Source organism: Sturnira hondurensis, unplaced genomic scaffold (genome assembly GCF_014824575.4).
Source record: "Sturnira hondurensis isolate 20B ecotype Veracruz unplaced genomic scaffold, ASM1482457v3 Scaffold0006213, whole genome shotgun sequence".
Taxonomy (NCBI): Eukaryota; Metazoa; Chordata; class Mammalia; order Chiroptera; family Phyllostomidae; genus Sturnira; species Sturnira hondurensis.
The window spans coordinates 2,653,707-2,681,424 of record NW_028078844.1 but is presented as its reverse complement, the minus strand read 5'-3'; the positions used below and the strand labels follow the sequence as shown (position 1 = coordinate 2,681,424).

Sequence of the window (27,718 nt, the reverse complement as noted above, 5' to 3'; positions counted from 1 at the left end):
ATTGTTATCTGTTTTAGTAATGTGAAAATAAAGTTATTTTTCTTTTTCTTTGGTCAAAAACATTAGAATTTGAACTACTTGGGGATTCTTTATCACAACTATTCTTATTGAATATTGATACTTAATTGAAATAAATCCTTAAGAAGTTTTTGTTTAAAGCATAGTAACAGGAAATGTATGTAAGATATTTAATGAAATAAAACACTCAACAAAAATGACAGTCACTTCCCAAGTGGCTGTCATTTGTTAATCCCTGGTTTACCTGTCTTGCTATAACGACATTTCATTTTAAAGGACATCTGTGTTGCAGCTACCTGCTCAAGCCTGGCGCTGACTGCTGTTCTTAGACACCACAAAATGCTAAATGTACATAATTGGAGCGTCCTACTGTTAGCTGAAATGGTGAAATTCAGCTTTGTATATTGTTTTCCTAAGGTACATTAAAAAAAAAAAATGTGCCCTGGATGGTGTGGCTCCGTGTACTGAGGCTGGCCTGCAAACCAAAGGGTCGCTGGTTCGATTTCCAGTCAGGGCACATGCCTGAGTTGCAGACCCAGTATCAGGCTGGGAGTGCATGAGAGGCAACCACACTTTGATGTTTCTCTCTCTCTTTCTCCCTCCCTTCCCAATCCCTAAAAAAAAAATAAAATCTGACTTCTGGCCAAGATGGAGGTGTAGGTGGAAACACTGTGCCTCCTAGCACAACCAAGTTTAAAGACAACAAAGTTTTAGTAACAAAAGCGCAACCAAAACACAGAATACTGAACTGTACGGGAGTCCGACAACAAGAAACTATTCAGCCAGACCAGTAAAAGGGGCAGGGTCGGCGGCTGGCGGAGCAGGGTTGCATAGGAAAAAGTGACCAGACCGACCCAGGTGTGCAAGCGGTAGTTGGCAGATCCCAGGTGTTGGGTGGCAACTGGAGACCCAGTGGGGGCACAAGGTGACTGGCTGACTGTGGTCACACATTCACACTCAGATAAACCAGGCAAAGGAGCGAGCAGTGAGATAGACAGTGGGCCAAGAATAGTATGGGATATATAGAATCTAAAGAACTTGTGACACATGGACATAAAGTAAAGGGGGCGATGGTGGGGAGGGGGTGTGCAGGGTGGAGGGGAATGAAGTGGGGGAAATGGGATAACTCTAATGGTATAATCAATAAAATATATTAAAAAGAAAAAAATAAACTGAATTCAATATTAAAAAAAGAAAATCTTTAAAGGAAACCTTTATTATATAAATGTTATATAAAAAACAAAAAAGAAAACACTGCTGCCACCATAAAATTTTTATATATCCCATTTGCAATTTCATCAAAGAGAAAATAGGAATAAATTTAATCAGGGAGGTGAAAAATATATATACTGAAAACTGTAACATGTAAGAGACTGAAGACATAAATAAGCAGAAAGATATTCTGTGCTCATGGACTTTGAAATGTCTAAACTACCCAAGGCAATGCCTTTCAAAATAACAATGGCATCTTCCACAGAAAAAGAATATCCTAAAATTAGTGTAGAACCATATAAGACCCAGAATTAGAAAGCTATAGTTACTGAAACAGTATGGTATTATTATACATAGATCAATAGAATACAAGAAAGAGCCCAGAAATAAAACGATGCATGCATGGGCAACTAATTTATGGGAAAGGAGCTGAATTATATGAGAGGACAGTCTCTTCAATAAATGATGCTGTGAAAACTGGGCAGCCATATGCAAACGAGTGGAACTGCACCTCTAGTTAACAACAACACAGAAATCAACTCAAACTGGATTGAAGACAAAGATTTATAACTTGAACCTGTAAAATTTCTAAGAATACAAAAAGGGTAAGCTCCTTGACATGAATCTTGACAATGATATTCTAGATCTGAAACCAAGAACAAAGGTAATAAAAACAAAAATAAACAAGTGGGAGTGTGTCAAACTAAATAGCTTCTGCAAAACCAAGGGAATTATCAACAGAAAGGCAAGCTATGGAATGGAAAGAATATTTACAACAAACATATCTAATAAGGGGTTAATGTCTAAAATACATAAAGAACCCACATGACTAAATAACAAAAAGAAACAAAAACAATTAAAACAAGGGGCAGAGGAGGTAAAGACATTTTTCAAGGAAGACATAAAAATGACCAGCAAGTACATGAAAAGTGCTCAACGTGAGTAGTAGTCATAAAAATGCAAATCAAAACTACAAGATATCATGTCATACCTGCTAAAATGCCTGTGATAAAAAAAAACCCCAAAAGACTGTGTCAGTGAGGAAGTGGAGAAAATAATTCTTTTTTAAAAAAAAGATTTTATGTATTTTTAGAGAGAGGGGAAGGGAGGGGAAGAGAGAGAGAAAAACTTCAATGTGTGGTTGCCTCTCATATACCCCCTACTGGAGACCTGGCCCACAACCCAGGCATGTGCCCTGGCTGGGAATTGAGCTAGTGACCCTTTGCTTTGCAATCTTGAACTGAATCCATCAGGCCATACCTGTCAGGGCGAGAAAAGAGAATTCTTATACACTGTTGGTGAAAATTAAATTGGTGCAGTGACTACGGAAAACAGTATTAACGTTTCTCAAAAAATTAAATATATGATCCAACAATTTTACTTCTTAGTATATATCAAAAGGAAATAAAAAGTGGGTATCAAGAACATATCTACAGTCTAGTATTCATTATAGCATTATTCACAATAGCTGAGATTTGGAAACTCCTAAGTGGTGGTAAATGGATGAATGGATAAAGATGTGGTAAATATATATAATGAAATATTTGCCCATAAGAAAAAAGGAAATCCTGCCACTTGTGACAACATGATTCAATTTCAAGGAAATCAAGCTACATGAAGTAAGGCATGCAAAGACAAGTACTGCATGGTAACACCATATTTGGAATCTAAAAAATGTCAAACTCATAGAAACAGAGAGTAAGAAAATGGCTGCTATGGTGTGTGTGGAAAAATAAAGGAGGTTGGTAAAACGGTACAAAATACCAGCTAATCAAGTCTGAATGTCTAATGTATGACATGGTGGGTATAGCTGAGAATACTGTATCACGCAGTTGAAATTTGCCAACAGTGCAGAACTCAAATGGCACACACACAAAGATAAACATGTCAGATGATGAATGTGTCAATTAATTAGATGGAATGAACCCTTTCACAGTGTACACATAGAGAAAATCATCATGATGTAAAACATAATTTAAATACCTTACAATTTTGTTAATTTTATCTGCATCAACCTGCAAAAAAATAAAGTTGTGACAGTTACAGACCATACCCTGAGCAGTAATGCCAAAATAACTGAAGCAAAAATGTGGCCAAGATAATTATAGGAAATTAAACATTTACGACAAAAACTTTAAAAGCAAAGCTAGACATGGTTTGATAGTTTAAAAATGGAATAAATATCAAACTTTCTAAGTTTATAAACAAAATATCTATTTTCAACACCCATGCAACTTTCACTGAAATTTTAACTTATTCTTTGACCAAAATAAAAACAAATAAATAAGGAAAAAAGCATGCTACCTTATTCTAAGTAATTAACTGAAGAAAATGTCTAAAGTTGAAAAAGAACTAAATTTCTTGCCTTAATTAAATGTTTATATAGTTTTAAAAGGAAAAAACCAGAAAACCCTTTATTAAATTGAAGTTAAAATATATATCATTGTCAAATATGAGGGGATTTTGTCAGAAAAAAAATTAGTCACATCTAATTTAAAGAGAACACAAATAAATATTAGAGAGGAAAATATATTTAATTCAGAAGCTCAAAGCCTGACTAAACCAATTAACTTCAAAGAAATCTGGGGAAAAAAATTTACTTTCTTCTGCAAAAATCTCCAGGCCTAAATGTCTTATTGGTGATTTAGTTTCAAGAAACAGTTAATTCCCATACTAAATGCAGAAAACAGAAACAAAAAACAGTGTAAGCTAGAATAGCAACTAGTTGCTAGAATGCTTATTATGTTCCAGACATTGACATAAATGCTTTGCATATTGTTTTACTTAAATATTGCAATAATATTAAAATGGATACTATTTATTATTCCAATATTCAGATAAAGTATACAGAGTTGGAAATTTTCAAATTCATTAAAAAATAGGAATAAGCTTGAAACCAATCTCATTATTAGTAAACATTTAAATAAAACATTGAAAAATCAAATTTAGTTGTATTTGAAGACTCACTAAGATTACAAAGTATACAATATTAGCATTATTAATGAAAACATTTTAATTGATATTGGAATAGCACTTAAGTTAAACAGACAATCCTAATGTAAATACTTGAAAGACTATAAATGAAAGTCAACATTATACTTAACATTCCCATTACAATGAGCAATAAGATAAGGAAGCCAACTTTATTATTAGTTGTACTGAAAATGTTTATCAGTGTAGTAACAAGAAATAAATTTGGAAAATAATTATTTAAAGGTGATATACCCTTAGTAAATAAAAACCAACCATAAAAGAAAGCCATCAGTTCAATAGAGTTCCTCAGTGAGGGGCCCAAATATAAAATAAAACATAAAATAAACAGATTTCTTATAGTCATTAATATGGCATTTTACTGGCAGATCTTTAGAAAACAAACTACAGGAACAGACTAAAATCCAGAACCAAACACACACAGGTTTACCAGCTGATGACAATGGTAACAGGGCAATATATTCGGGAAAGTCTTTCCTGAATCCATGGTGCTGGGTTAACAGGATATACACATGGAATATCAATTCCAGAAAGATGATCCTAAAAATATAAAAGGTTAAACAAGAAAACTTCAAGAAAAACATGGCAAAGTATTTAGATTATCTGCTATCCATCTGGAAATGGACTTGTATGTAGAACACAGAAAGAATGCCTACCTATCAGTAATAGAAGGCACAATCCAATACAAAAATGGGCAAAAATCATGAACAGATACTACACAAAAGGGGATAATCCAAATGGCTAATAATCATTTGAAACGGTGTTCAAGTTTATCAGGAACAACCAAATCCAAATCACAATGTGAATGAAACCAGACCACCTCTTTACAACCATACACAAAACTGATGAAAGATTTAGCCCTGGCTCCGTGGCTTGGCTGGCTAGAGCATCATTCTGTGCACCAAAGGCTATGGGTTTGGTTTCTGGTCAGGGCACATACCTGGGATGCAGATACAATCCCTGGTTAGGGGGTGTACAGAAGGCAACTGATAGATATTTCCCTCCCTCTCTCTCTTCCTTCCTCTCTCTCTCTAAAATCAATAAACATACACTTGGATGAGGATTAAAAATTTTTTAAATGGATTTAAATAAACAAATGGGAGTACATTAAAAAGTTTCTGCTCAGCAAGAGGCATAGGAACCAACCCACTGTAAGGGAGAATTTTTTTTGCCAATGATATATCTGGTAAGGGTTTGATCTCCAAAATACACAAAGAACTAATACAACTCAATGCCAGGAAGAAATACAACCAACTTAAGAAATGGGCAAAAGACCTGAATAGACACTTCTCTAAAGAGGATACACGGATGGCCAATAGACACATGAAAAAATACTCAACATCACTAATCATCAGAGAAATACAATTAAAACCACAATGAGATACCACCTCATACCTGTAAGAAGGGCCATCATCAATAAATCAACAAACAAGTGTTGATGAGGATGTGGAGAAAAGGGAATCCTAATGCACTGTTGGTGGGAATGCAGACTAGTGCAGCCACTGTGAAAAACAGTATGGAGTTTCCTCAAAAAATTAAAAATGAAACTGCCTAATGATCCAGTCATTCTACTTCTGGGAATATAGCTGAAGAAACCCAAAATACTGATCTGAAAGAATATAAGCACCCCTATGTTCATTGCAGCATTATTTACAATTGTCAAGATTTGGAAGCAGCCAAAGTGCCCATCAGTAGATGAGTGGATAAAAAAGCTGTGGTACATTTACATAATGAAATGCTTACTTGGCAGTAAAAAAAAAAAATCTTACCTTCTGCAACAGCATGAATGGACCTGGAGAATATTATGCTAAGCAAAATAAGTCAGAGAAAGACAAATCATACCATATGACTCCATTTGTATGTGGAATGTAATGAACAAAATATACTAACAAAGTAGGAATAGTCCCATAGATCTAGAAAATAGAGTGAAAGCTGTCAAGAGGGGAGAGGGGTTGGGAAACTGCATGAAAAAGGTGTAGGGATTAAGCAATTAAAACAAACCAAAACACACCCCACAGACACAGTCAACAACATGGTGATTTCCTGAGGGAATGGGGCTGGCTGGGAAGATTGAAGAGGGATAAGAGGGTTCAAATGGTGGCAGAAAGAGACTTGACTTTGAGTCATGAGTTCATGCTGTAATATGAGTGTGCACATGGTGTATTATAGAATTGTATGCTTGAAACCTATGTGGTTTTATGAACCAATGTCACCCCAATAAATTCAATTAAAAAAAGAAGCTATAAAAAAACATACAATGTGACACCAACATACTTCAAAAATGGTTTAAACAAAATGATCAAGTATCAACAATAACATAAAACAACCAGAACTCTTCTTACACTGTTGATGGTATGATTTGGCACAGACGCTCTGGAAAACTAAAGAAAACAAAACAAAACAAAAAACCTGAATAATGTTGGATATACACAACCCTAGCACCCAGCAACTCCTCTCCTAATTGTACATCCAGCTGAAAAGGGCAATACATTCACCAAAAGACATGTTCAAAAATATACAAGAGGTTCTATTCATAACAGCCCCAAACTGGAAATAACCTAAATGTTCAACTATAAAATGGATTAACTGTGGTGTAACACAATGTGGATAAACACAATGAGAGTATAGTGTTGAGAATGAGACTAAAATATCCATGAATATATCTTACCATGTCGAGCAAAAGAAGTTATGCAAGACTGACTGTATACTATAGGAATCTATTATACAAGATTCATAAATAGCAGAAACTATGGTGCTGGAAGTCAGGATAAGACTTACCATTCAGGCCAGCAGTTATGCAAAGGAAGTATGAGGAGATTCTAGGGATACTGGCAATGTTGTATTCTTGATCTGGGTAAGTGACTGAGTATACTTTTAGAAATTCATTCAATTGTTTGAACTTAATGGTTTGTGAACTTAACTAAAAAACCCATAATCAGTTAAAACAAAGTAATGAAGAGTTCCCTAAAAATAGCAACAAACAAAATACCCAGTTTAGCAAGAAATTTATGAAGACAGCAATAACTATAAAACAATTATACATACCATATCACCATTATCCTTTCTTTCAGTATCAGGTAACCTAGAGGGTTAATGTACTTCAAACAAATAACCCAACAGAATTTTAACTTGAAATAATACAATGATTCTAGAGTTAATCAAGAAGTATAAAAAGGGGAGTACTTAAAAAATATAAGAAGTCATTATACACACAAAACTATAATCATTTAATCAGTGACACAAAATAATCTATACATCATATTATATACTGTATTTATATAAATTTAATACAGGTCCAAAATTTGACTTTATACCTTTATGGTTAGCTGGGTTTCATAATTAAGATATTTATCATTTAAAAAAAAAGTAACACAATGTATATATCTCATAACTCCAAGTTGAATCTAAAATTTCACCCTAATTAAGGACATTATTGCTTTTCAAGCAAAATATGAATGTTTATACCAAACGAGATAATGACTCACAAAGTCTCATGTCAAAGCAGGTCAGATTTCGCCATGAAATGGGTTTTGATGCCAAACTTAAGGGAAAAACACTGGTTGGTAAGAACCTTTGGATTTTAGAATTATGAATACAAGATTATGCATTAGTTTAAAACAGGAAGAGGCACTGTAAGTAAATGTATGGGGAAAGAGAAAACTTATTTTAACCTATTAAACTTAGTCAAGTGGTTAGATATTTAGGGGAAAAAATGTACATTCTTATTTCACACCAGGTACCAAAACAAATTATATATATGGATTACAGCTAACTACTCATTTTAACAAATCAAGAAATAACAGCCTAGAAACCAATGATGATATAGCTGAATATACACGTATTTTAGTAAGAAATAAGCATGGTATGGAAGAAATGACAATCTGCTGGCAGGAATAAAGTAATTTTCTGGCAGAGTTTGGCAAAATGTATCGAGATCCTTTAAAAATACCCACTCACTTTTTATTTGGTAATTCTGTCCTAAATGTCTTCCAAGGATTTAACGAATAACCTAAAGAAATACTTTCTTGCAAATATGTTCACTACTTAAAAAAAAATAATAGCTAAAAACTGGAAAATATTTAAGATTATTTGAGGTAAAAAAAGCATTAGAAAGTTATATTTACAGTGTTAAGTTCAACTATGTAGAAAAATAATTAGGAAAAAAGACTAGTAAACTATGTCAAAATGTTTATCAATGTTTACAAAAAGAAAAAGTATATTCAAAGAGAAAGCATAATAATGAAGTCAAAAGTTTATTGGTTAATATTGGTTAACTTCAAGGTGGGCCTATGGCTGAAAGATGGTGGTGTGAGAAATGGATGGAAGCAGAAAACAGTAACAAGTCACTGGATTTACTCCTCTCAAAGTTTAAATCTGTCTCCTAATAGTCACATCTAGTCTTTGGCTGAATGCTCATGGATGCTTTTTTCACGTATAGTTTCAACATACTAGAGAGTTTTAACAACATCCAGGGCTAAAATAAGACTTTTCAGATTTGGCATACACTGACATCAATCACTAAGTAATGTCCAAAATAAAAGAGTATATATACTTAAAAATAGTTGTAGAAGTAGCTACAAGGTTTTTTTTTTTTTTGTGATATACTTTAACCCAAAAATGCCATCATGAGGCGTTCGACTGCCAAAATAGGTTTCCAGGTAGAATACTACAATTAAGCCCAGCATGCCTGAATTTTTAAGGTAAAATGGGGACTATGGTTTTGCTCTTGGATATAATTGAAGGCTCCAAGTCTTTGGACATATCTAGTGGCTGCTGGCTACTGAACTAAGAATCTTGAAGAAAATGAACTTATTTGTAAATGAATTCTTAGTAGTCAGCACATAGAAATGTGTAATAACTGAATGAAAAGAAAATCTATAATTTTCAACCTTATGTGGACTTCTGAAAAAGTATGCAAAAATTGACTTGCAAAGAGATTTAATCAACATATCTAAATGAGAATGACTGCCAATATGAAGGAATTCAAACTTTTGAGTTAATGAAAATATTTATTCAAACCTAACTGTATTACAGTATCAAGCTGAATTAAATAAACATTAACTGTATGATATTTATTTCCTTAGGGATAGACTACTGCCATATCATATAATTTTTACAATACAAATTTTTGTAAGTATCGGCAATGAAGATGTTATTTCCACATGGAGAAATGTTGTTTTGAGTAGGATAGGTTTAGTTTTTAAAGGCCCAGTACAAAAAAAAGTTGAGGAAAATTACTTTTACATATAACTGTAGGAAAAAAAATCTTAATATATTGATACTTAACCAAACAGAAAACACTTAAGAGAACATACTTTAATATCTAGGCACAATTGGTCAGGTACTAATTATAATTTCTGTTCTCATTTAAAGGTTTAGAGCAACCCATCAACTTGACTGATGTAAGTCTAATACAGAGAAGGCACCTCTCATTTCCCTTTTTGAGAGTAACTCTTTATAACATTTTAAGGAGTACAGAGACAATGCACTATATCTAAGCACAGATATAGTTACTTAACAGCCCATTTTAGGAGAAACATTAAATATAAAACTATGATTTCTCTTCTTATGATGGACATGGCTTTCTAAAAGGACACATGAAAATAATCCTCCACATAAGCTTTAAAATAGAATACAAGATTTAAATTAAATTTGCATTGGTCACTACTATGTAAGGAGGTCTAAGAATTAGTGCAATTCTTTAAATCCCCAGTACTTAGGGGAAAAGTATATACATCCCAAGAAATCTCAACTAGTACATAACTAAACATTTTATGGCTCAACAGTCTAAACACTCAAAGTTCTGTGAAACATCTGAAAAAATAAACAGAAAATGAGAACACGCAAATGGTTTACAAAAGTCTCTCTTTAAAACAAAGAGACCACAATGATCAAAAGAAGTATAAATTTCAGGAACATAATCTTTACTGCAACAATAAGAAAGGGTTGTAAAGTATTCACTGCAGGAAAAAACCAAACTGTTATTTCCTGATCACTTTATTACCATTTGAGGTGATTATCACCTTTGTACTATTTAGTGGCTATGTCTTTAAATGTCTTGTTGGAAAGCTACTGAAGGCAATTTATAAGGAAAAACATTATTTCCCCCCAACAGTGAGAAACAATTCCAGACAAATAAGCCTCAGAATTGGGGATCATAAGAAGTCAAAAAACACAGTGTGAGAACATTGGGTTGATTTAACCTCTATTTCAACAATATTTACAAAATATTTACAATATGCAATTATCAAAGCTATACAGTTTTGCAGATTAGCTTTATTTACATTTTTGCATTTTTTTCCAAAATAAAAATATACCAGGCAATTCTATTTACAAACTAGACAGCTGTTTCTGAAACAGCATGATTTAGATATAAAGTGAAATTTCAGTATGATGAAAGTGCAGGTCATACTTTCAGACTTTGTAAATATCTCATTCCCTACACTCACAGTTTAAGGGATTTAAGGGATATGAGTTTTAAACGGCTTCTGTTCTTTTATGTTCAGAATGTTTATTCATCGTAATGCAAGGATAACAAAAATTTGTCCACATCCATTCCAGCTGGAAATGAACTAGGCAGCTTCTTTTTCTGTCAAAAAAAAAAAGTAAAAACAAAAAAGAGAAAGAAAAAAATAAACCTCAGTTAACATAGTGAACTCAAACAAGGTCAAAAACTTTGTTAAATCACTTAGAACCTTTTATCTGGTTCTTCCATATGCTAAAATTGTTGACAAATTGTTTTTCCGTTATTTCAGTTTCACAGAGAAGTAGAGAAAAAATATAATAAATTCAAAGTTAATAAAATGTACTTCCAATTGTTCTTCCAGCATTAGCTTAGGTAGGACAAAGGACATTACCCAAATCCAGAGGATATTAATGCTGAATGAAATGAGATAGAATATCCTTTTTATAAAGTGCCCATCATTGCTAAACCATAAACCTTAAAAAGCTTTACTAAGATTTTACAGTAGCAGGTACTTTTCAAGTTCCAAACATTTAATATACACCAGACACTGTACAAGCACTACACTTAGCCCTCACGGATATCGGGTAAGATGTGTGGTAACCTTCTGTTACATGGTACAGCTGAGGCTCAGAGAGGCTATGGGCTTAACCACAGTCACAGAACCAGTGGGCAGGAGATGCAGGACTCAAACCCAGGCTTGCATGGAAGCAAAGCCAAGACTCCTTCCCTGATACATATTTTAGACACCTTTATTTCTATTCAATCCACTTACTGAATGGCTAAACAGGTTAGGAAAAAAATGGGTTTCACTTATTAATACTATCCCTGCATTGCCTTTTTAAAGATAACTGTGGTTAAGGAAAAAACCAGGTAAACTTAGTTTTTACTTTGTTCCACATATTAACATCTATAAGATCCCATGAAAGATATAGCAGGACATGTGGGAAAAAACCAAGATGTAGAAGTTAAAAGTAGTTTTTTACTTCGTGATTCCACACACAATAGTGGCTTCCCAACTTTTCATGCCTTATGTCACCCTCTATCCCCCAATTTGGATCCTACTATGACTTTGAAACCAAAGCCGCCTTTTCCCAAGGAAGATGTATATAAATAAATGCCTTACAATTGTTTTGAAAATGCTGTTTCACCTAGACAACTCTTGGTATCACACTGGCTGAGAGACACATCTATAGAACATTTTTTTTGTCAATCAAAACTCAAAGCTGTTTCCCTAGATGTTTAGCTACCTACGGCAAACAAAGGCTCAGCTTTCTGCCCTGAGCACTGAAGAAAGGGCAAAGGTATGATTTTGAAATTAAGACTTTCAAACTTGCCTTAATTCTCTTCTTTTTCATTGGTATTGATGAATTGGAAAGATTTTTATTAGAAGTACGGGAGTTCCGCTCGCGCTCCTCTAATTCTTCAATTTTCCGCTTTTTTGTGGTGTTCCTTGAAGATGCTCTAAATTGTTGTGTATTGTCTTTTAGAGGAGTTGTTGAAGTAGCCCTAGAGATGGCTGCTCTGGAGAGAATCATTAATGTATGGGCAGCCATGTTTACACTGTTTTCACTTCCTGCTTCACTGGCAGGGCTGCAGGCTGGCAAGTCTGGGGTGACAGGAGGGACCATTACTTTGGGTGCGCTATTGTCTTCGGGGAAACGCCTGCTAGAGGGGACCTTGATACCATCTGTAGGCTCTTCTTTACGTTTTTCCCCTGCCCCTGAGCCAGGCGTCCGCGGTACAGATAGATGAGTATTGTCCGTAAGCCTATTTACTGGGCTATGTCGCTGAACATCCGGTAACATCTCCGTGGTGTGTTTGCTTAGTGGGTTAATCAAAGCACTGGCAGATTTGGTTTGTTCCTGTTTTAGATCCTTCACAGATGCACCCACTGAAATGACATTTTTACTGTTTGAGGATGTGCCTTGTTTTTTAGTTAGTTCTTGGAGTGAAGCTATAGTTTTCTCATTCCGTAAACCCCCATTTTGCTGCCCATTAGACAGTTTTGAAATTTCTGAAATTTTCTGCCTCTCCACATCACTGCATAATTCATTCTCTTTATTAGCTGTTGCTTTATGAAAAGATTCAAGTCCAATTTCTGTTGGTGAAACTTTCTTTTCTGACTGAACTTCTTTTATGGTGGTATGTCGGCTAATGGCAGTTTCTGATTTGGATAAAATCTTAGGCACAGGAGGTTTCTCTCTCTCTCTTTTGAGGGCATTATTAGACGAGTGTTTCAAGGTAGAGGACATCATGGGTGAGTCAAGATTAGGAAAGGAAATGTCACTCCTTTCTTTGTTTTGAGACACTGTCTTTTGGTTTGTCCTCTGTGTGTCTGCCACAGAGGGCGCCGTGCTATCAAAACAGAGCACACGTCTGTGGCTTTCAAATGGCTTGCTAGTTGGAACTACATTCTCTACTGAGAAGGGAACTGCAATTTCTTCCAGGTTTTTCCCATGATCTGTTGCCATATTCTTATCAGAAACTTCAATTCTTAAAAGAAGAAAAAGTTATTTTTAGCAATGTAAACAAATATTGTTTTATTTTTATTTATTTATTTTTAATTCTTGCTCAAGTACAGTTTTCTGTCTTATATTCCCAGCCCTGCCCCCCTTCATTTATGTTTTATATCTGTGCATACAAATAATCCGACAGAAACTTTTCTTATGCTCACCTTTGTCCATGACATCCAACTAAATGACTTGATGAATCCGCCGTATTATTTACCTGCTTTCCTGGAATTATAAATGAATTAATTAGAAAAAAAAAACATTCTTAAAAGAACAGTATATTCCTCTGAAAGAAAACAGACTATGTAGTATCACACATCGTAAGAAACAATTTTAAAGGCAGCTAAAGTACAAATGAAATATTTTCAAATAAAGTCACTCATCCATTATGGAGGTTTGATCTTCAGGCAAATATTATGAACTCCATCTTTGGTTTATGAATTACAATGCTCAATACAGCACTTAAGAGTCCTACTTGGATTCAGAAAGATACTAAAAATCTGTCCATATAACTGTCACGTCACTTAGATGACATGGATAAATGCTCTGGAGTTTTAATAACTACATTTTGATTTCCATGTAGTTTATGTTGACAGAGCAGCAAGACATGAAGCTAGAAAGAAAAGATAAGATCATAAAGGACCTTATGTATTATGCAAAAGGTTTCATAGAGAACCCTTGAGAATTTTAACCATGAAACATGCATGACTAGACAAATGTTTTAGAGTTACTCTGGAAGTAGTATAGAAGATGATCTAGAGAACAAAGAAAACTAGAACAGAAATTCTAGTTAGATGTAATTAGATGGCTCTAGATATTCCAGGTGAGAGACTATGTGGATCTTAGAGAAAGTACAGGGCATTCACACAGATATAAAGAGTAAAGGAGGAATCAATGGTGACATTAACTTAACCAAAGGGGCAAAAGTAGGCAGAGGAAGTCTCTGAGGAAGAAAGGGCGAAACGGGTATGTGGAGTTTGAAGGTTACAAGACACAGAAAGTTAGAGAGGAAGAAGCACAGCATAATGGTTCCAGAAGTTGTCAGTACTTAGAGGGAAGTACAGTAAAAACAGAAAATGTCACTGGTGACCTCATTTTAAACAGTTTTAGTGGAAACATGAGAAAAGAATAATATAAATAAAGAAGAACAGAGATAAGAGGGGGTAGGGATAAAAGAATGGCAGGTGAAACAAACCTAATGAACTTTTCACCCAGGGAAGAAAGGGGCCAAAAACGAAAAGTTGAAGACATATAGTACATGGTTGGGGTCATGGCCGAAAGGCAACCAACTGGTGTTTCTCTTCCTCTTTCTCCCACCCTTCCACTCCAAGAGTGTTCCCAGGTGAGGTAAAAATCAATAAATAAAAATAAAATAAATGTCTTATAAATGGCAGTAAAGGGGAAAAAATTTTAAGTGGTATCAAAGGGCCTGGTATTGCTTCTAAAACGATGCTAAGAAGCTCATGTGTGAGGGCAGAGATGGACGGTGGATTAGATCCAGGGCTGGAGGGTAGGAATGAGGCAGGTAGAAGAATGTGGATATGAAGGTTTTTAATTGTACTGGGAAAAGTAACTGCTATGGTAGATTGAAGGGTCTAGCCTGCATAGTAAAGAAAAAATATAGAAACAAACTGAAAGTTCAGGTAAAAAGTGAGGATTGAAATAACAAGAACTTCTCATTGGTGAAGGGATGTTCAGAGGCTATATGGAAATGAGAGTATCTTTTAAAAAGTTATTTATGTTTAAGAGAGGAGAAGGAAGGGAGAGCAAGAGAGGAGAAACATCAGTTGGTTGCCTCTCACACACCCCCAATTGGGGAACTGACCCACAACCCAGGCATGTGCCCTGACTGGGAATCAAATCAGTAACCTTCTGATTTGAATGCTGGTGTTCAATCCACTGAGCCACACTAGCCAGGGTGGAAATGAGAATATCTTAAGAGAGGTTAATTGACCTTTAAAAATCATATAGGTCTATACTTCTGGCCAAGATGGGGCACAGGTAGATACATTTTGCCTCCTCACACAAAGACAGAAAACAATAAATTTTAAAAAAATGAACACAACTGCAGGAAAATTGAACTGTATGGAAGTCCATCAACCAAGGAGTTAAAGAAGAAACATTCATACAGACTGATAGGAGAGGCGGAGATGGGTAGCTGGTGTGTAGAGGATGTGATACAAGGTGTAGACTGGGCAAGCAAGGCAGCAGCTGGTGGTCCCACATTTGCCTGCAGATAAACCAGGAGGAACACCTGGGGAGTGAGACAGACGCGTAAGCCAAGGTTCCAGTGCTGGAAAATAAAGCCTCAAAACCTCTGGGGCTGCGGCAGAATAAACCTGTCTAGCCTCACCAGAGAGTTCACTAGGGAGTCACAGGGGGTCCTAGAACATACATAAACCCACCCACCCAGGGATCAGCACCAGAAGGGCCCAATTTGCTTGTGAGCAGTGGGGGAAATGACTGAAAACCTGCCAAGCAAGCAGCATTATTCCCTCTCTGACCCCTCCCCCACACATACAGCACTGCAACACAGCAATGTGGGTTGCCCTGCCCTGGTGAATAACTAAGGCTCTGCCCCTTACAACAACATAACAGGTGGGCCAAGACAAAGAAATATGGTTCAAATGAAAGAACAGGTCAAAACTCCAGAAAAAGTGCTAAGCATAGTTCCAAACAATGGTAATCGGGATGCTCCTAGAAATGGTTGCGTATGGTTGCAAAAAGGAAGGAAAATTGAAAGCTATAGAAAATGAAATAAAGGAAAATGAGCAGGGAACCAACAGTGAAGGGAAGGAATCTGGTACTCAAATCATCAATTTGGAGAAGGAAGAAATAAACACTAAACCAGAACACAATGAAGAAACAAGAATACAAAAAAATGAGGAGAGGCTTAGGAACCACCAGGACAACTTTAAACGTTCCAACATCCAAATCATAGGGGTGCCAGAAGAAGAGGAAGAGCAAGAAATTGAAAACTTATTTCAATATTGAAGGAGAATTTCCCTAGTCTGGCCAAGGAAATAGACTTTCAGGAAGCCAGGAAGATCAGAGAATCCTAAACAAGTTGAACCCAAGGGTAATACACCAAGATACACCATAATTAAATTACCCAGGTTAAAAAGGAGAGAATATTTTTCTTTAAAGATTTTATTTATTTATCTTTAGAGGGGAAAGGAAGGAGAGAAGGAGAGGAGAGAAATATCAATGTATGGTTGCTTCTTGTGAGTCCCCTGCTGGGAACTGGCGTGCAACCCAGGCATGTGCCCTGATTGGGAATTGAACCTCGATTGTGTGGTTTGCAGGCCCGCACTCAATCCACTGAGCTACACCAGCCAGGGCTTTAAAAGGAGAGAATCTTAAAAGTAGGAAAAGAAAAGGAGACAGTTACCTACAAAGGAGTGCCCATAAGACTGCCAGCTGATTTCTCAAAAGAAACGTTATAGGTAAGGAGGGGCAGGAACAAGTATTCAATGTCATGAAAAGCAAGGACCTACTTCCAACACTACTCTATCCAGCAAAGCTTTCATTTAGAATGGAAGGGCAGACAAAGTGCTTCCCAGGTAAGGTCGACTTAAAGGAATTCATCATCACTAATCCCTTATTGTGTGAAATATTAAAGGGACTTATCTAAGAAAAAGAAAAGGATGAGAACTATGAACAGTAAAATGACAACAAACTCACAACTCTCAACAACTGAACCTAAAAAACAAAACAAACTAAGCAAACTATCAGAACAGGAACAGAATCACAGAAATGGAGATCACATGGGGGTGTTAGCAGTGGTGAGGAAGAGGGTGGAGAATGGGGGGAAAGGTACAAGGACTAAGAAGCATAACTGGTAGCTACAAAGTAGACAGGAGGAGTTTAAGAATACAAAATGGAGAAGCCGAAGAACTCATATGTATGACCCATGAACATAAACTTAGGTGAGGGGAATGCTAGTGGGCAGGCACAGTGGACAGGGATAAAGGGGACAACTGTAATAGCATAAATAGTAAAATACACTTTAAAATAATAAAATCATATAGGTCTAATAAGAATAAGTGAAAAATTAGAGATGAAGCTATGGAAGAGGCTGAGTGATGTAAAAATTAAAGATGTGAAAGTGGAAAAGGTTAAAAAAATTGAGAGAGTTAGGGTGCTTGGTAGGTTAGCTACATGGGTACGTTGTCATCCACAAAGAGGAAAATTTGAGGTAGAGAAGTCTGAGAACTAGGTGCAGCATTCATCAAGGCTCTGGGTGAAAATCGAGTTTTTCCTTTGTATATGGTATCTTTGGCCAACAAAATCCTTTAATTTTGCAGTCAATACCATCACACTCTTCCATTTACAAATTATGCATTCTTAAAATGCAATTCTTGCCCTGGCTGGTGTGACTCAATGGACTGAGTGTGGGCCTGCAAACTAAAGGGTTGCCGGTTTGATTCCCAGATTCCCAGTCAGGACACATGACTAAGTTGTGGGGTTGGGGGTTGCGGGGTTGCAGGCCAGGTCCTCACTAGGGGTCGCATGAGAGGCAAGCACACATTGATGTTTCTTTTTAGAAAAAATTTTTTAGAGATTTTATTTTATTTTTAGACAGAGGGGAAGGGAAGAATAAAGAGAGGGAGAGAAACATCAATTTGTTGTTGCCTCTTGCAAGCCCACCATGGGGAACCTGTCCCACAACCCAGGCATACGCCCCGACTGGGAACTGAACCAGCAACCCTTTACTTCGTACACCTGCGCTCAATCCACTGAGACACACCAGCCAGGGCTGATATTTCTTTTTATTCCAGTAACATTGAAATATTCTCTTACATTTAGTTCTGTGTTTGTTTTGCTTTTCACTTTTGATCTTTTTTCACCTTGAATTTCACCTTTGTATATGGTACACGAAAAGGATCTAATTTTTCTTATACTAATACATTGGTTTTTCACCAGATCGTATAAATCTTTCACCTTTTAATTTTTTCTGTAATATACAGTCAATAAATTTCCATAATATATATATACAGTCAATAAATGAAATTTGTTAACCCATCCTGTCTCCACTGATTTCTGATGTTACTTCCTGTAAGTATGTGGTCAATTTCTAAGCAATTTTGTTCCACTTTATCTTTTTCTTTAAATTATTGCAAAAAAAAAAGCTTTAAGTAAAGAATGGGTGATTATGTGTTAGCAATGGTGCAAGTATTGAAAAAGAAAATAGAGGGCCCTGGCTGATGTAGCTCAGGGGCTGAGTGATGGTCTGTGAATCAAAAGGTTGCTGATTCAATTCCTAATCTAGAGCACATGCCTAGGTAGCAGGCCAGGACCCTTGTAGGGAGTGCACGACCACACATTGATATTTCTCTGCCTTTGTCCCTCCCTTCCCCTTTCTAAAAAATAAATAAAATCTTTAAACAAAAAAATCCCANAATTTCTAAGCAATTTTGTTCCACTTTATCTTTTTCTTTAAATTATTGCAAAAAAAAAAAAAGCTTTAAGTAAAGAATGGGTGATTATGTGTTAGCAATGGTGCAAGTATTGAAAAAGAAAATAGAGGGCCCTGGCTGATGTAGCTCAGGGCCTAAGTGATGGTCTGTGAATCAAAAGGTTGCTGATTCAATTTCTAATCTAGAGCACATGCCTAGGTAGCAGGCCAGGTCCCTTGTAGGGAGTGCACGACCACACATTGATATTTCTCTGCCTTTGTCCCTCCCTTCCCCTTTCTAAAAAATAAATAAAATCTTTAAACAAAAAAATCCCAAAATAGAGGTGGTGTTGCAAACAAATCAGAGACATAAAGTTGACATTAATGAACTTAAAAATGTACCTGTACAAGGCTTATTTCTTACTCCCTGAGTTTTCTGAGATTTTTGAGAGACAGGGAACTGAGGGATACTTCTATTGCATACAGGTGCTGCCAAAGGCATATGAAGGACCTACAAAAGGAAAGGACATAAGTTATACTATGTTTGAAAAGCATCACTGCACCATTTTTAGTTTATAAATCTTACCTGCTGAGGAGGAGCAGAAAATGTATTTCCATTCTGTCCAACCACAGACACAGGTATCATTCCTACCATTCCTTGGAGTACAGGCTGGACTGGAGAAGCAATTATTATGGCAGATCCTAAAGCAAAACAAAACAAAACAAACTCAATAAAATGAGGCTTTCTTGCACGAACATGAGACAGCAAAATGATTACTCATTTGAAATAAATTTTCTAAAATTATAATTCCTTTGCCTTTATAATTTATCCTTCTTTTTACAAAAAATTAGTTCAGGAACAATAGCAAAGCTAACAAATTAAGAAAAAGTGAATTTGAATATTAAAGTAGTTCTGGCATTTAGTCAAGAGAAATATTATAAGCAAGCATAAGATTCTACAGCCAATGGCCAAGATGGAGATGTAGGTAGACAGACTGTGCCCCCTCACACAACCAAAAGGACATCAACAATTTAAAAACAAAAACCGAGAACTGACAGAAAACAGAACTGTATGGAAGTCCCACAACCAAGGAGTTAAAGACACACTCATCCAGATCAGTAGGAGGGGCGCATGGAAAGGACTCACAGAAAGGCAGCGGCTGGCAAAGTGGGTGGTCCCACAGTCGCACACAGGTAAACCAGGAGGTACAATTGGGGAGCGAAACAGACCTTGCAACCCAGAGCTTCAGAGCAGGATAATAAAGCCTCAAACCACTGATTAAAAACACCTGTGGGGGTTGACGAGGCAGCTGGAGAAACTCCCAGCCTCACAGGAGACTTTGTTGGAGAGACCCACAGGGTCCTAGAATGTACACAAGCCAACCCACCTGAGAATCAGCACCAGAAGGGCCTAATTTGCTTGTGGGAAGCGAGGGAAGTGACTGAAAGCACAGAGTGGAGCAAATGCCATTGTTCCCTCTTGGACCCCTTACCCACATACAGCATCACAACACAGCCATGTGGGTTAACCCTCCCAGGTGAATCCTAAGGCTCCGCCCCCTCACTACTAACAGATGCTCAAGGAAAAAAACAAAACAATACAAAAAAAACAAAAACGTATAAACAAAACAAGAGATCAAGGCTCCCGAAAAAATACAACTAAGCAATGAAGGGATAGCCAACCTATCAGATGCACAATTCAAAATACTGGTAATCAGGATGCTCACCAGATTGGTTTAATATAGTCCCAAATTAGATGAAAAAATGAAGGCTATGCTGAGCAAAATAAAGGAAAATATACAGGGAACCAACAGTGACAGGAAGGAAACTGGGTCTCAAATCAATGGAGTGGACAGAAGGAAGAAAGAAACATCTAATCAGAAAAGAATGAAGAAACAAGAATCAAAAAAATGAGGAGAGGCTTAAGAACCTCCAGGACATCTTTAAACGTTCCAGCTTCTGAATTATATGGGTACCAGAAAGAGAAGAGGAAAAGCAACATGTGGAAACATTATTTGAACAAATAATAAAGGAGAACTTTCCATCCTGGCAAAGGAAATAGAATTCCAGGGAGTCCGGGAAGCACAGAGTCCCAGAGAATATGGACTCAAAGAGGAACACACCAAGGCACATCATAATTACACTGCCCAAGATTAAAATAAAGGAAAGAATCCTAGAAGCAGGTTTATCCATAAACAAATTTATGGAGAGAGAAGTAAGTTGTGTCTTGAAAGTCTCTCCAGCCCTGGTTGGTGTGGCTTAGTGGATTGAGCACTGGCCTACGAACCAAAGGGTCACTAATTCAATTCCCAGTCAGGGCATATGCCTGGGTTGTGGGCCAGGTCCCCTGTAGAGGGTGAGTGAGATGCAACCACACATTGATGTTTCTTTCTCCCTCCCTTCCCCCCTTTCTAAAAACAAATAAAATCTTAAAGAAAAGTCTCTCCAAATAGATAATTCCTTAAAAATTAAAAATATAACATATATTTTTAACAAATTCCTACAATATTGGGTTGTAGTAGGTGTATACGTAGCTACTTGGTAAGTCTTTTCTCTTTTGTAGTTTAGAACATGATTGGAATGTAATGGCGAAAAAAAACCCTGTAAACCAAATTCCATAGCTTATCAGATTTTAAGTTTGAATTAGCTAAAGAGGAGATGTAATCAGACGTCTCAGAATCTTTTCTCAAATGGTATGTCTTATTACCACCTAGTAACAACTACATACACAAGAGGAAGTAAATCCTATTTCACAGAAGTACACTTCTGTATGTCCTTCTTTAAAAAAAAGACTTTATTTATTTATTTTTAGAGAAAAGGGAGGGAGAGAGAGAGAAAGAGAAACGTCAATGTGTGGTTGCCTGCTGCACACCCCCAACCAGCCCACAACCCAGGCATGGGCCCTGATTGGGAAGTGAACTGGCACACCTTCTGTCTGTAGGTGGGCACTCAAATCTACTGAGCCATACCAGGCAGGGCCCCATCAGTATGTTCTTAAAGTTACCTTGTGAAAAGTTGGGGGACACAGCTTGGTTGACAGCAAATACATTGTTTGTTCTTGGTGGTGTCTGTAGTTGAGGTGGTGAAGGTTGGGCAGTTATAGGTGCAGAATTTCCAGGCAACACTACAACATTAGACCGACTTACAGTTGTCCCTAAGACTGTTGGATCAGTCACGCAGGTAGCTATCAGAATGTTATTTGAATTGCCAAAAGCTGTGCTTGTAGCTGGCATCAACTGTATAAACCCTCCATCCTTGGAAACACATGGTGTAACACTGGCTGAAAAACCAATGCTGTCTTCACTCTGAGTGTTGTTTTCTGCAGCATCTTCAGGTTTAAGTGCCAAAAGGCTTTGTTCCACTGAGACTGAATCTCCTTCAGTAGATGTGATAACCCCTGCAGTTTCTTCTGAAGACAGACATTTAACTAATTCCGCATTTTTGGCAGGTGATTTAGCAGAAGACAAAATTATAGTTGGCACGTTTTCTCCACTGATACTAGAAACAGCACTGTTAAGTTCAGTATCTGACGAAACAAATGAATCATCACTGATGATAATTTTGAGAGAGACAATATTTGCTGCATCTATCTCTGTTGAGTTATTGCTAGCAGGTTTATCACTAGTATTTTGGGTTTCAGGGTGAGACTCTACCACTGAAGAACACACAGATTCTGAAGGAAGAGAATGTCTATCTTCTACAAGATTACCTTCCGGAGGCATCAATGTAACCTCCCCACAGTTATCATTTTCACCTAAAGAGAGAAAAATACTATCTCCATCTTCTTTTACAGAAGATGATGGCTCATGTGAATCCAAAACAACTTTCTCAGAATTGGAGGGTTGAATTTCATGTTCTATATGATTTAACTCAACACATGATGATTCACTAGATGGCTGTTTAATTGAAGACATTGAATCTCCAAGACAAATTTCTACTTGTTGTTCAGATACATTTAAACCTGAACTTTCAACAGACACAGATAATATTTTACTTTGAAGTGAAGAATTATCTTGGCAATCTGAAAGTCTCTGTGATGTTACTGGTAAAACATCACTAATTTCAATTTTACTCTGGTGAATGTCTCTAGAACCTGGTGACTTGGAACCATGGAAATTAGTTTTCAGTCTTCCTGTATCGTTCGAACTTTCAGAAATTTTAGATGGCTTTCCAGTTAATGGTATATTTGGGGATACAAGTTGAGAACTTTTCCCAGAGAGAGTTAAGTTTTCATTTTTAGTTTCACCACCAAGGGCAACAAAGGAAGTTACTGGTGTATCAGAACAATCTGGCTGTAACTGAGATTCATTCAGCACATTTGGAGACAAAGAATTCTTTTCAACTTCTATAGCCATTTCAGTTTCAGTGGACATCTGACTGGTGTATAATTCAGCACAATGCTGATTACATTTGGCATCAGAATTTATTCTTTGGTTAAAGTCATTCAAATTAGGCACAGACTCAAAGGGAATATCAAGGTTACCCTTCTGTTCAATAGGTACAACTGTTTTGAAGGTCTTTTTTTGGATGCTAGAGCCTATCTGGGAAAAATGTTCCTGGGGTTCAGGTCTAAGCTCTTCATGGTTGCCGCCATTCTTCAAGGCATTTGATGTGTCTTCATTTTGATAAGATGTACATAGTGGGGGTTGACCAGATTGATCATCTGCAAAATATTAGGAGAGTAGAAAGATATGGTGAGTACGTCCAGCTTCTGAGGCAGTCATCTTTACCATAAAACCTATTTTGCCATGGAAGGAACTAATCAGGGACATACCAGTAAGTGAAAGTCTGATACAAAAATCGTTACCCACCATTTTCTGAGTATGAAAACACAAGTACTTTTTTTTTAAATTACTGGTGCCTTTTTAAAGAAGTGCCAAATTGTTTTCAAGCTTCTTGGAAAACAGATGACACAGTGAAGGACTTATATAGGTTTAAGAACATCTAATATTTACCAGTATGTAAAAAAAAAAGATGATGGTTCCAGACATGCAGTTTCCTTCAAGACACTCGACTTTTCTAATTTTACCATTTCTACTGACCTTACTTTGATATTCTTAAAAGTGAAACGGGGCCCAGTACATCTTGCACAATCAACATATGATGCTATTATGTACTGCTTAATATTCAACACACATTTACTGAAAATCAACCACATTTGGTACTGGGAAACAAAGATGAATGACCTTGGAAAAACCAGTCTAATAAAGGAAGCAAATACAGAACAAAAAGTAATAATAAAACATGGTGAAAACTGCAAAAGTACAGGAACAAAAGGCACATCTTTCTGCTTGCTGATGTGAGAATGTGTTACAAAGGAGTTAATAAAAGTGTGACAGCTGGAAGAAGAAGAAAGAGCATTTCAGAAAACAATACAGCACTGATAAACTGTGTCATACAGCATTCACACTTTAGGACAGAAAACAGTTATAATTAACAATATAAAAAATATAGGGAAAAATCCAGAAAATGTTTATCAATAATCATGTAATTCTATTAATGTGATAGTGGTAAAATAATAGTGGTACAGAGCATGTTGGCATCCTTATTATGGAGAGATTAGTGGAGATTACACCCAGGCCAAATAAATTCAGGAGTAGTTAGTTTCAATGAGGCAGGAAGACCTTCTGAGAAAATAAGATCTCAAATATCATTTTGTGAAGGGTAGATCTTAATTGAAGGACAATTTTTCACGCACACACATATAGAGAGAGATATACCCCACTATAATCCAGCAGAAACAATTACTTGGGCATGGCTTGAGATAGAAATGGATTAGAGGTGGTACTACAGTAGTGTAAAGTTTAGCAAGAACTGTTGACGCTAAACTGAATAATGTGAGAGAAACCAGGATAATGGTTATCTCTAAGGAACAGGGATGGAGGAAATATTAATTAGGAAGGGAAAGAAAGAGAGGGTCTGGTGGTGCTGGTGGTGGTCTATTTTTTTTTACTTAAGAGATGGTCACATGGTATTTGCTGGACTACAACTCTGAGCTATATACATTTTTTATTGTGCACTTCTGTACATGTGTTACATTTTACCAAAGTAAAATTTGAAGAAAATTGGCAAATATTTAAAAGATCTAAAATGGACATATTCACTCTCTTCCCTCATCCATAATTGTGGGGCAATTATGTGCCATGCTGGTACTCCATGGGAGGCAGAAACAGAAAGCACTGAGTTAGTGGACATAAAGGAATATTTGTAAAACCTCATAAAATCCTTAATTCAAGACTATCACACACAATTTCCTCTAAATAAGTGAGATATGGATATTGAAGAGTCAGCTAAACTTGCTTACTAGGCTGAATGATTAACACACTAACCTTACATATGAGGGATTTGAATTTGTGGCTCAAAAAAAAATTCAAGTCTTATATAGACTGGTCAAATTGGTCAGCACTATTAATACCAAATTGTGCATGTTAAGACTCTAAGGTAAAATGAAAGAGTAACTACTAAAAATTCATCTTTTCAAAGTACTACAGGCTGGGGAGTAACTTTCTATTTATTTTTTCTAGTGAAGAGAGAATACTAGAAATACAAAATGACTTTTGTGGTAATTTGAACAATCTCTAAATTAAACAATGTTTTTTGCCTTTGAAATTTTGAGACTGACATTAAGGTTTGGATTGATGATATTAACAAAGTCAAATTCTTACCAGATTCTTCTGTTTTAAAAGAACCTTTAACTGCTAGATTAGTTTCATCTGCTAAGACTACATTGGGATTGGTTTCCATATGCTGACTGGACATGCCTTGTGATAAATTTTTATTATTCTTTGTTTTACCTGTTAAAAAGGGAATAGGGAAACAATTGGTTAAATGACCAAAATAAAAGTGAGCATCAATTAATGAAGCTTGACAGTGGTCAAGCAAATGTTAAACTTTGGTTTTAATTATGGTGTTTGGATGTTTTTAATATACTGCCTTTTATCAATGACCAGAACAAAGATTTTTCTACCAGACTGGTAGTTCTTAAACTTTAGCCTATTATCAGAATCACCTGGGGCGAGGGGCAGTCTTGAATTTTTTTTTTAACATGTTCTCAGATAACTCCGGTACTGCTGGTTGAAAGACTACATTTTGAGAATTATTGCACTAGGGCATAAGATTGAAGCAAATAGTCAACTTTTTGTATTCCTTTTGTTCTATCCAATTGTGTTTGGTATAATGTATGTATAGTAGCAGATTTTAACACATTTGTTTTGACTGGCAAAAATGCCCACGAAAACAAAACTAAAACTGTTCAACACTTTCACAACTTAGCTAAAGTTTCTTTAAGAAAATACAAAACAAAAAACCCACAAAAATCCCCTTCATATTCATATAATGTTTAATAAAAATAGGAACTGTTTTTGGATGCTCTGGGGAATGTTGCATCATTTTGCTTAAGTTTCCAAAGAAATGAAGAAAGTTTTTTTCTTCTAACTACCTTGAAAGAAACAGTCTTCTTACCATAGTCAAAGAGGTCAAAGAGTGCCTGAAAGGCTGGATCTGATTCTGTCTGTTCCAATATATCTTGTATAGCTTCTTCAGACATATGAATTTCACTCTACCAAAAAAAAATCCTATTTCAATTAATATAGTTTAATACCAGCAAAATATATTGCAAAAATTAAAATAAAAACATAGGAACTATATATGCATATGAATACAAAATGAAAACATGCTTAAAGTGTACAGCATAATGAGCTGACCTACATATATTATAAAGTGATCCCACAATAAGTAAATATCCATTATCTCATGTAGATTTTAAAAAAGAAACAAATTATTTTTTCCTTGTGAGACCTCTTAGGGCGTAAGAGATTAGGATCTAATCTCTTAACAACTTTCAAGTATACCATACAGAAATATTAACTATAGTCAGGTTGTACACTAAATCCCCCATACTTACTTATCTTATTACTGGAAGTTTGTACCTTTGATGTTCATCCAGTTCTCCCACTTCTTACCCCCTTACTGATGGTAACCATGAATCTGATCACCTTTTCTATGAGTTTGGTTTTATAATGTTCTTTTTTTTTACATTGGCTTATTGTACAGTGCTTTCTAAGTTCTCCAAATACAAATTTAGCTCACTCATTTTAGCTGTTTGCTTCAATCTCTTCATATTAAATGCTGTTTTCAAATGTTGGACAATCCTTGTTTGCCTACTCATATATAAAATTACTATGCCATACATAAGCTACCTGAAAATTATCAGCTGAAAGTGGGAGCTTGTCAATTACAATCTAAGCAGTAGAATAATCTTACAGAATCATCTATATTTTTAGGTTTTTTTTTCTTTCAGTGAGTTATATATCTTGCTGGAAGAATTTATGACAGACAGTTTTTCTGGGGGATAGTGTGGTACGGGAAGATATGGAGTTTAACTAATTCCTAAAACGTGCACCTTTGAACCCTATTTGTAAGGTGCACCCTATTTGTAGCCCTATCTTATCCTTTACTTTCAAAAGTAATGGTGTCAAGTCTTTTCACACTTCTGTGCTGTAAAGTGGTTTTTACCTGAGCTTTGCCTGTCCTGCTAAGTCAGGGACAACTTGTCTATTTCAACTTGCAAATAAAATTTTCTTCCTGTCATGTCCTCTTCTTTGTCCTTGTGGTTTAAGCTTTAAAAAAATTTCCTATACTGTCCTTTCAGTAGTAGGATAAAAAACTCAACCAATTCCCACTCTGGGCCATTTAAACTTTTTCAAATTTTCATTTACAGTAAATAGCTACAGTGAAAATCTTTACCCAGCACTTGTTCATTTCTTGGATTAAATGCTTCTCGTTGGAATTACTAGGTCAAAAGATACATACATTTAGAAGTTTGTGCCCTGGTTGGTATGGCTCAGTGGACTGAGTGCTGGCCTGCAATCCAAAGAGTTGTTGGTTTGATTCCCAGTCAGGGTACATGCCTGGGTTGTGGGCCAGGTCCCTAGCAGCAGATGTGTGAGAAGCAACCACACATTGATATTTCTCTCCTTCCCCTTCCCCTCTCTAAAAATAAAAAACAACATCTTTAAGGAAGAAAATAAATACTTTTTTAAAAAAAAGGATTTTATTTATTTTTAGAGAGAAGGGAAGGGAGGGAGAAAGAACAGGCAAGAAACATCAACATGTGATTGCTTC

The 27,718-nt window shown here is 36.1% G+C and overlaps 1 protein-coding gene across 2 annotated transcripts in view; it reads right to left on the bottom strand.

Moving 5' to 3' along the window:
* Nucleotides 1-10,327: 10,327 nt before the first annotated feature.
* The window catches only part of NPAT (nuclear protein, coactivator of histone transcription), a 69,200-nt gene continuing 51,809 nt past the window's right edge, over nucleotides 10,328-27,718 (bottom strand). Inside the window, exons 11-18 of one of the 2 annotated variants that reach the window (XM_037047711.1) lie at nucleotides 26,057-26,153; nucleotides 25,261-25,389; nucleotides 21,600-23,258; nucleotides 19,182-19,297; nucleotides 18,998-19,106; nucleotides 13,362-13,422; nucleotides 12,022-13,180; nucleotides 10,328-10,810 (exon numbers count right to left, since the gene is read on the bottom strand). In XM_037047711.1, coding sequence (XP_036903606.1) covers nucleotides 10,733-10,810; nucleotides 12,022-13,180; nucleotides 13,362-13,422; nucleotides 18,998-19,106; nucleotides 19,182-19,297; nucleotides 21,600-23,258; nucleotides 25,261-25,389; nucleotides 26,057-26,153 — 3,408 coding nt within the window. In that variant the 3' untranslated portion in view covers nucleotides 10,328-10,732. The remainder of the gene's footprint in view (nucleotides 10,811-12,021; nucleotides 13,181-13,361; nucleotides 13,423-18,997; nucleotides 19,107-19,181; nucleotides 19,298-21,599; nucleotides 23,259-25,260; nucleotides 25,390-26,056; nucleotides 26,154-27,718) is intronic. The other variant, XM_037047712.1, reaches the window with a different exon arrangement.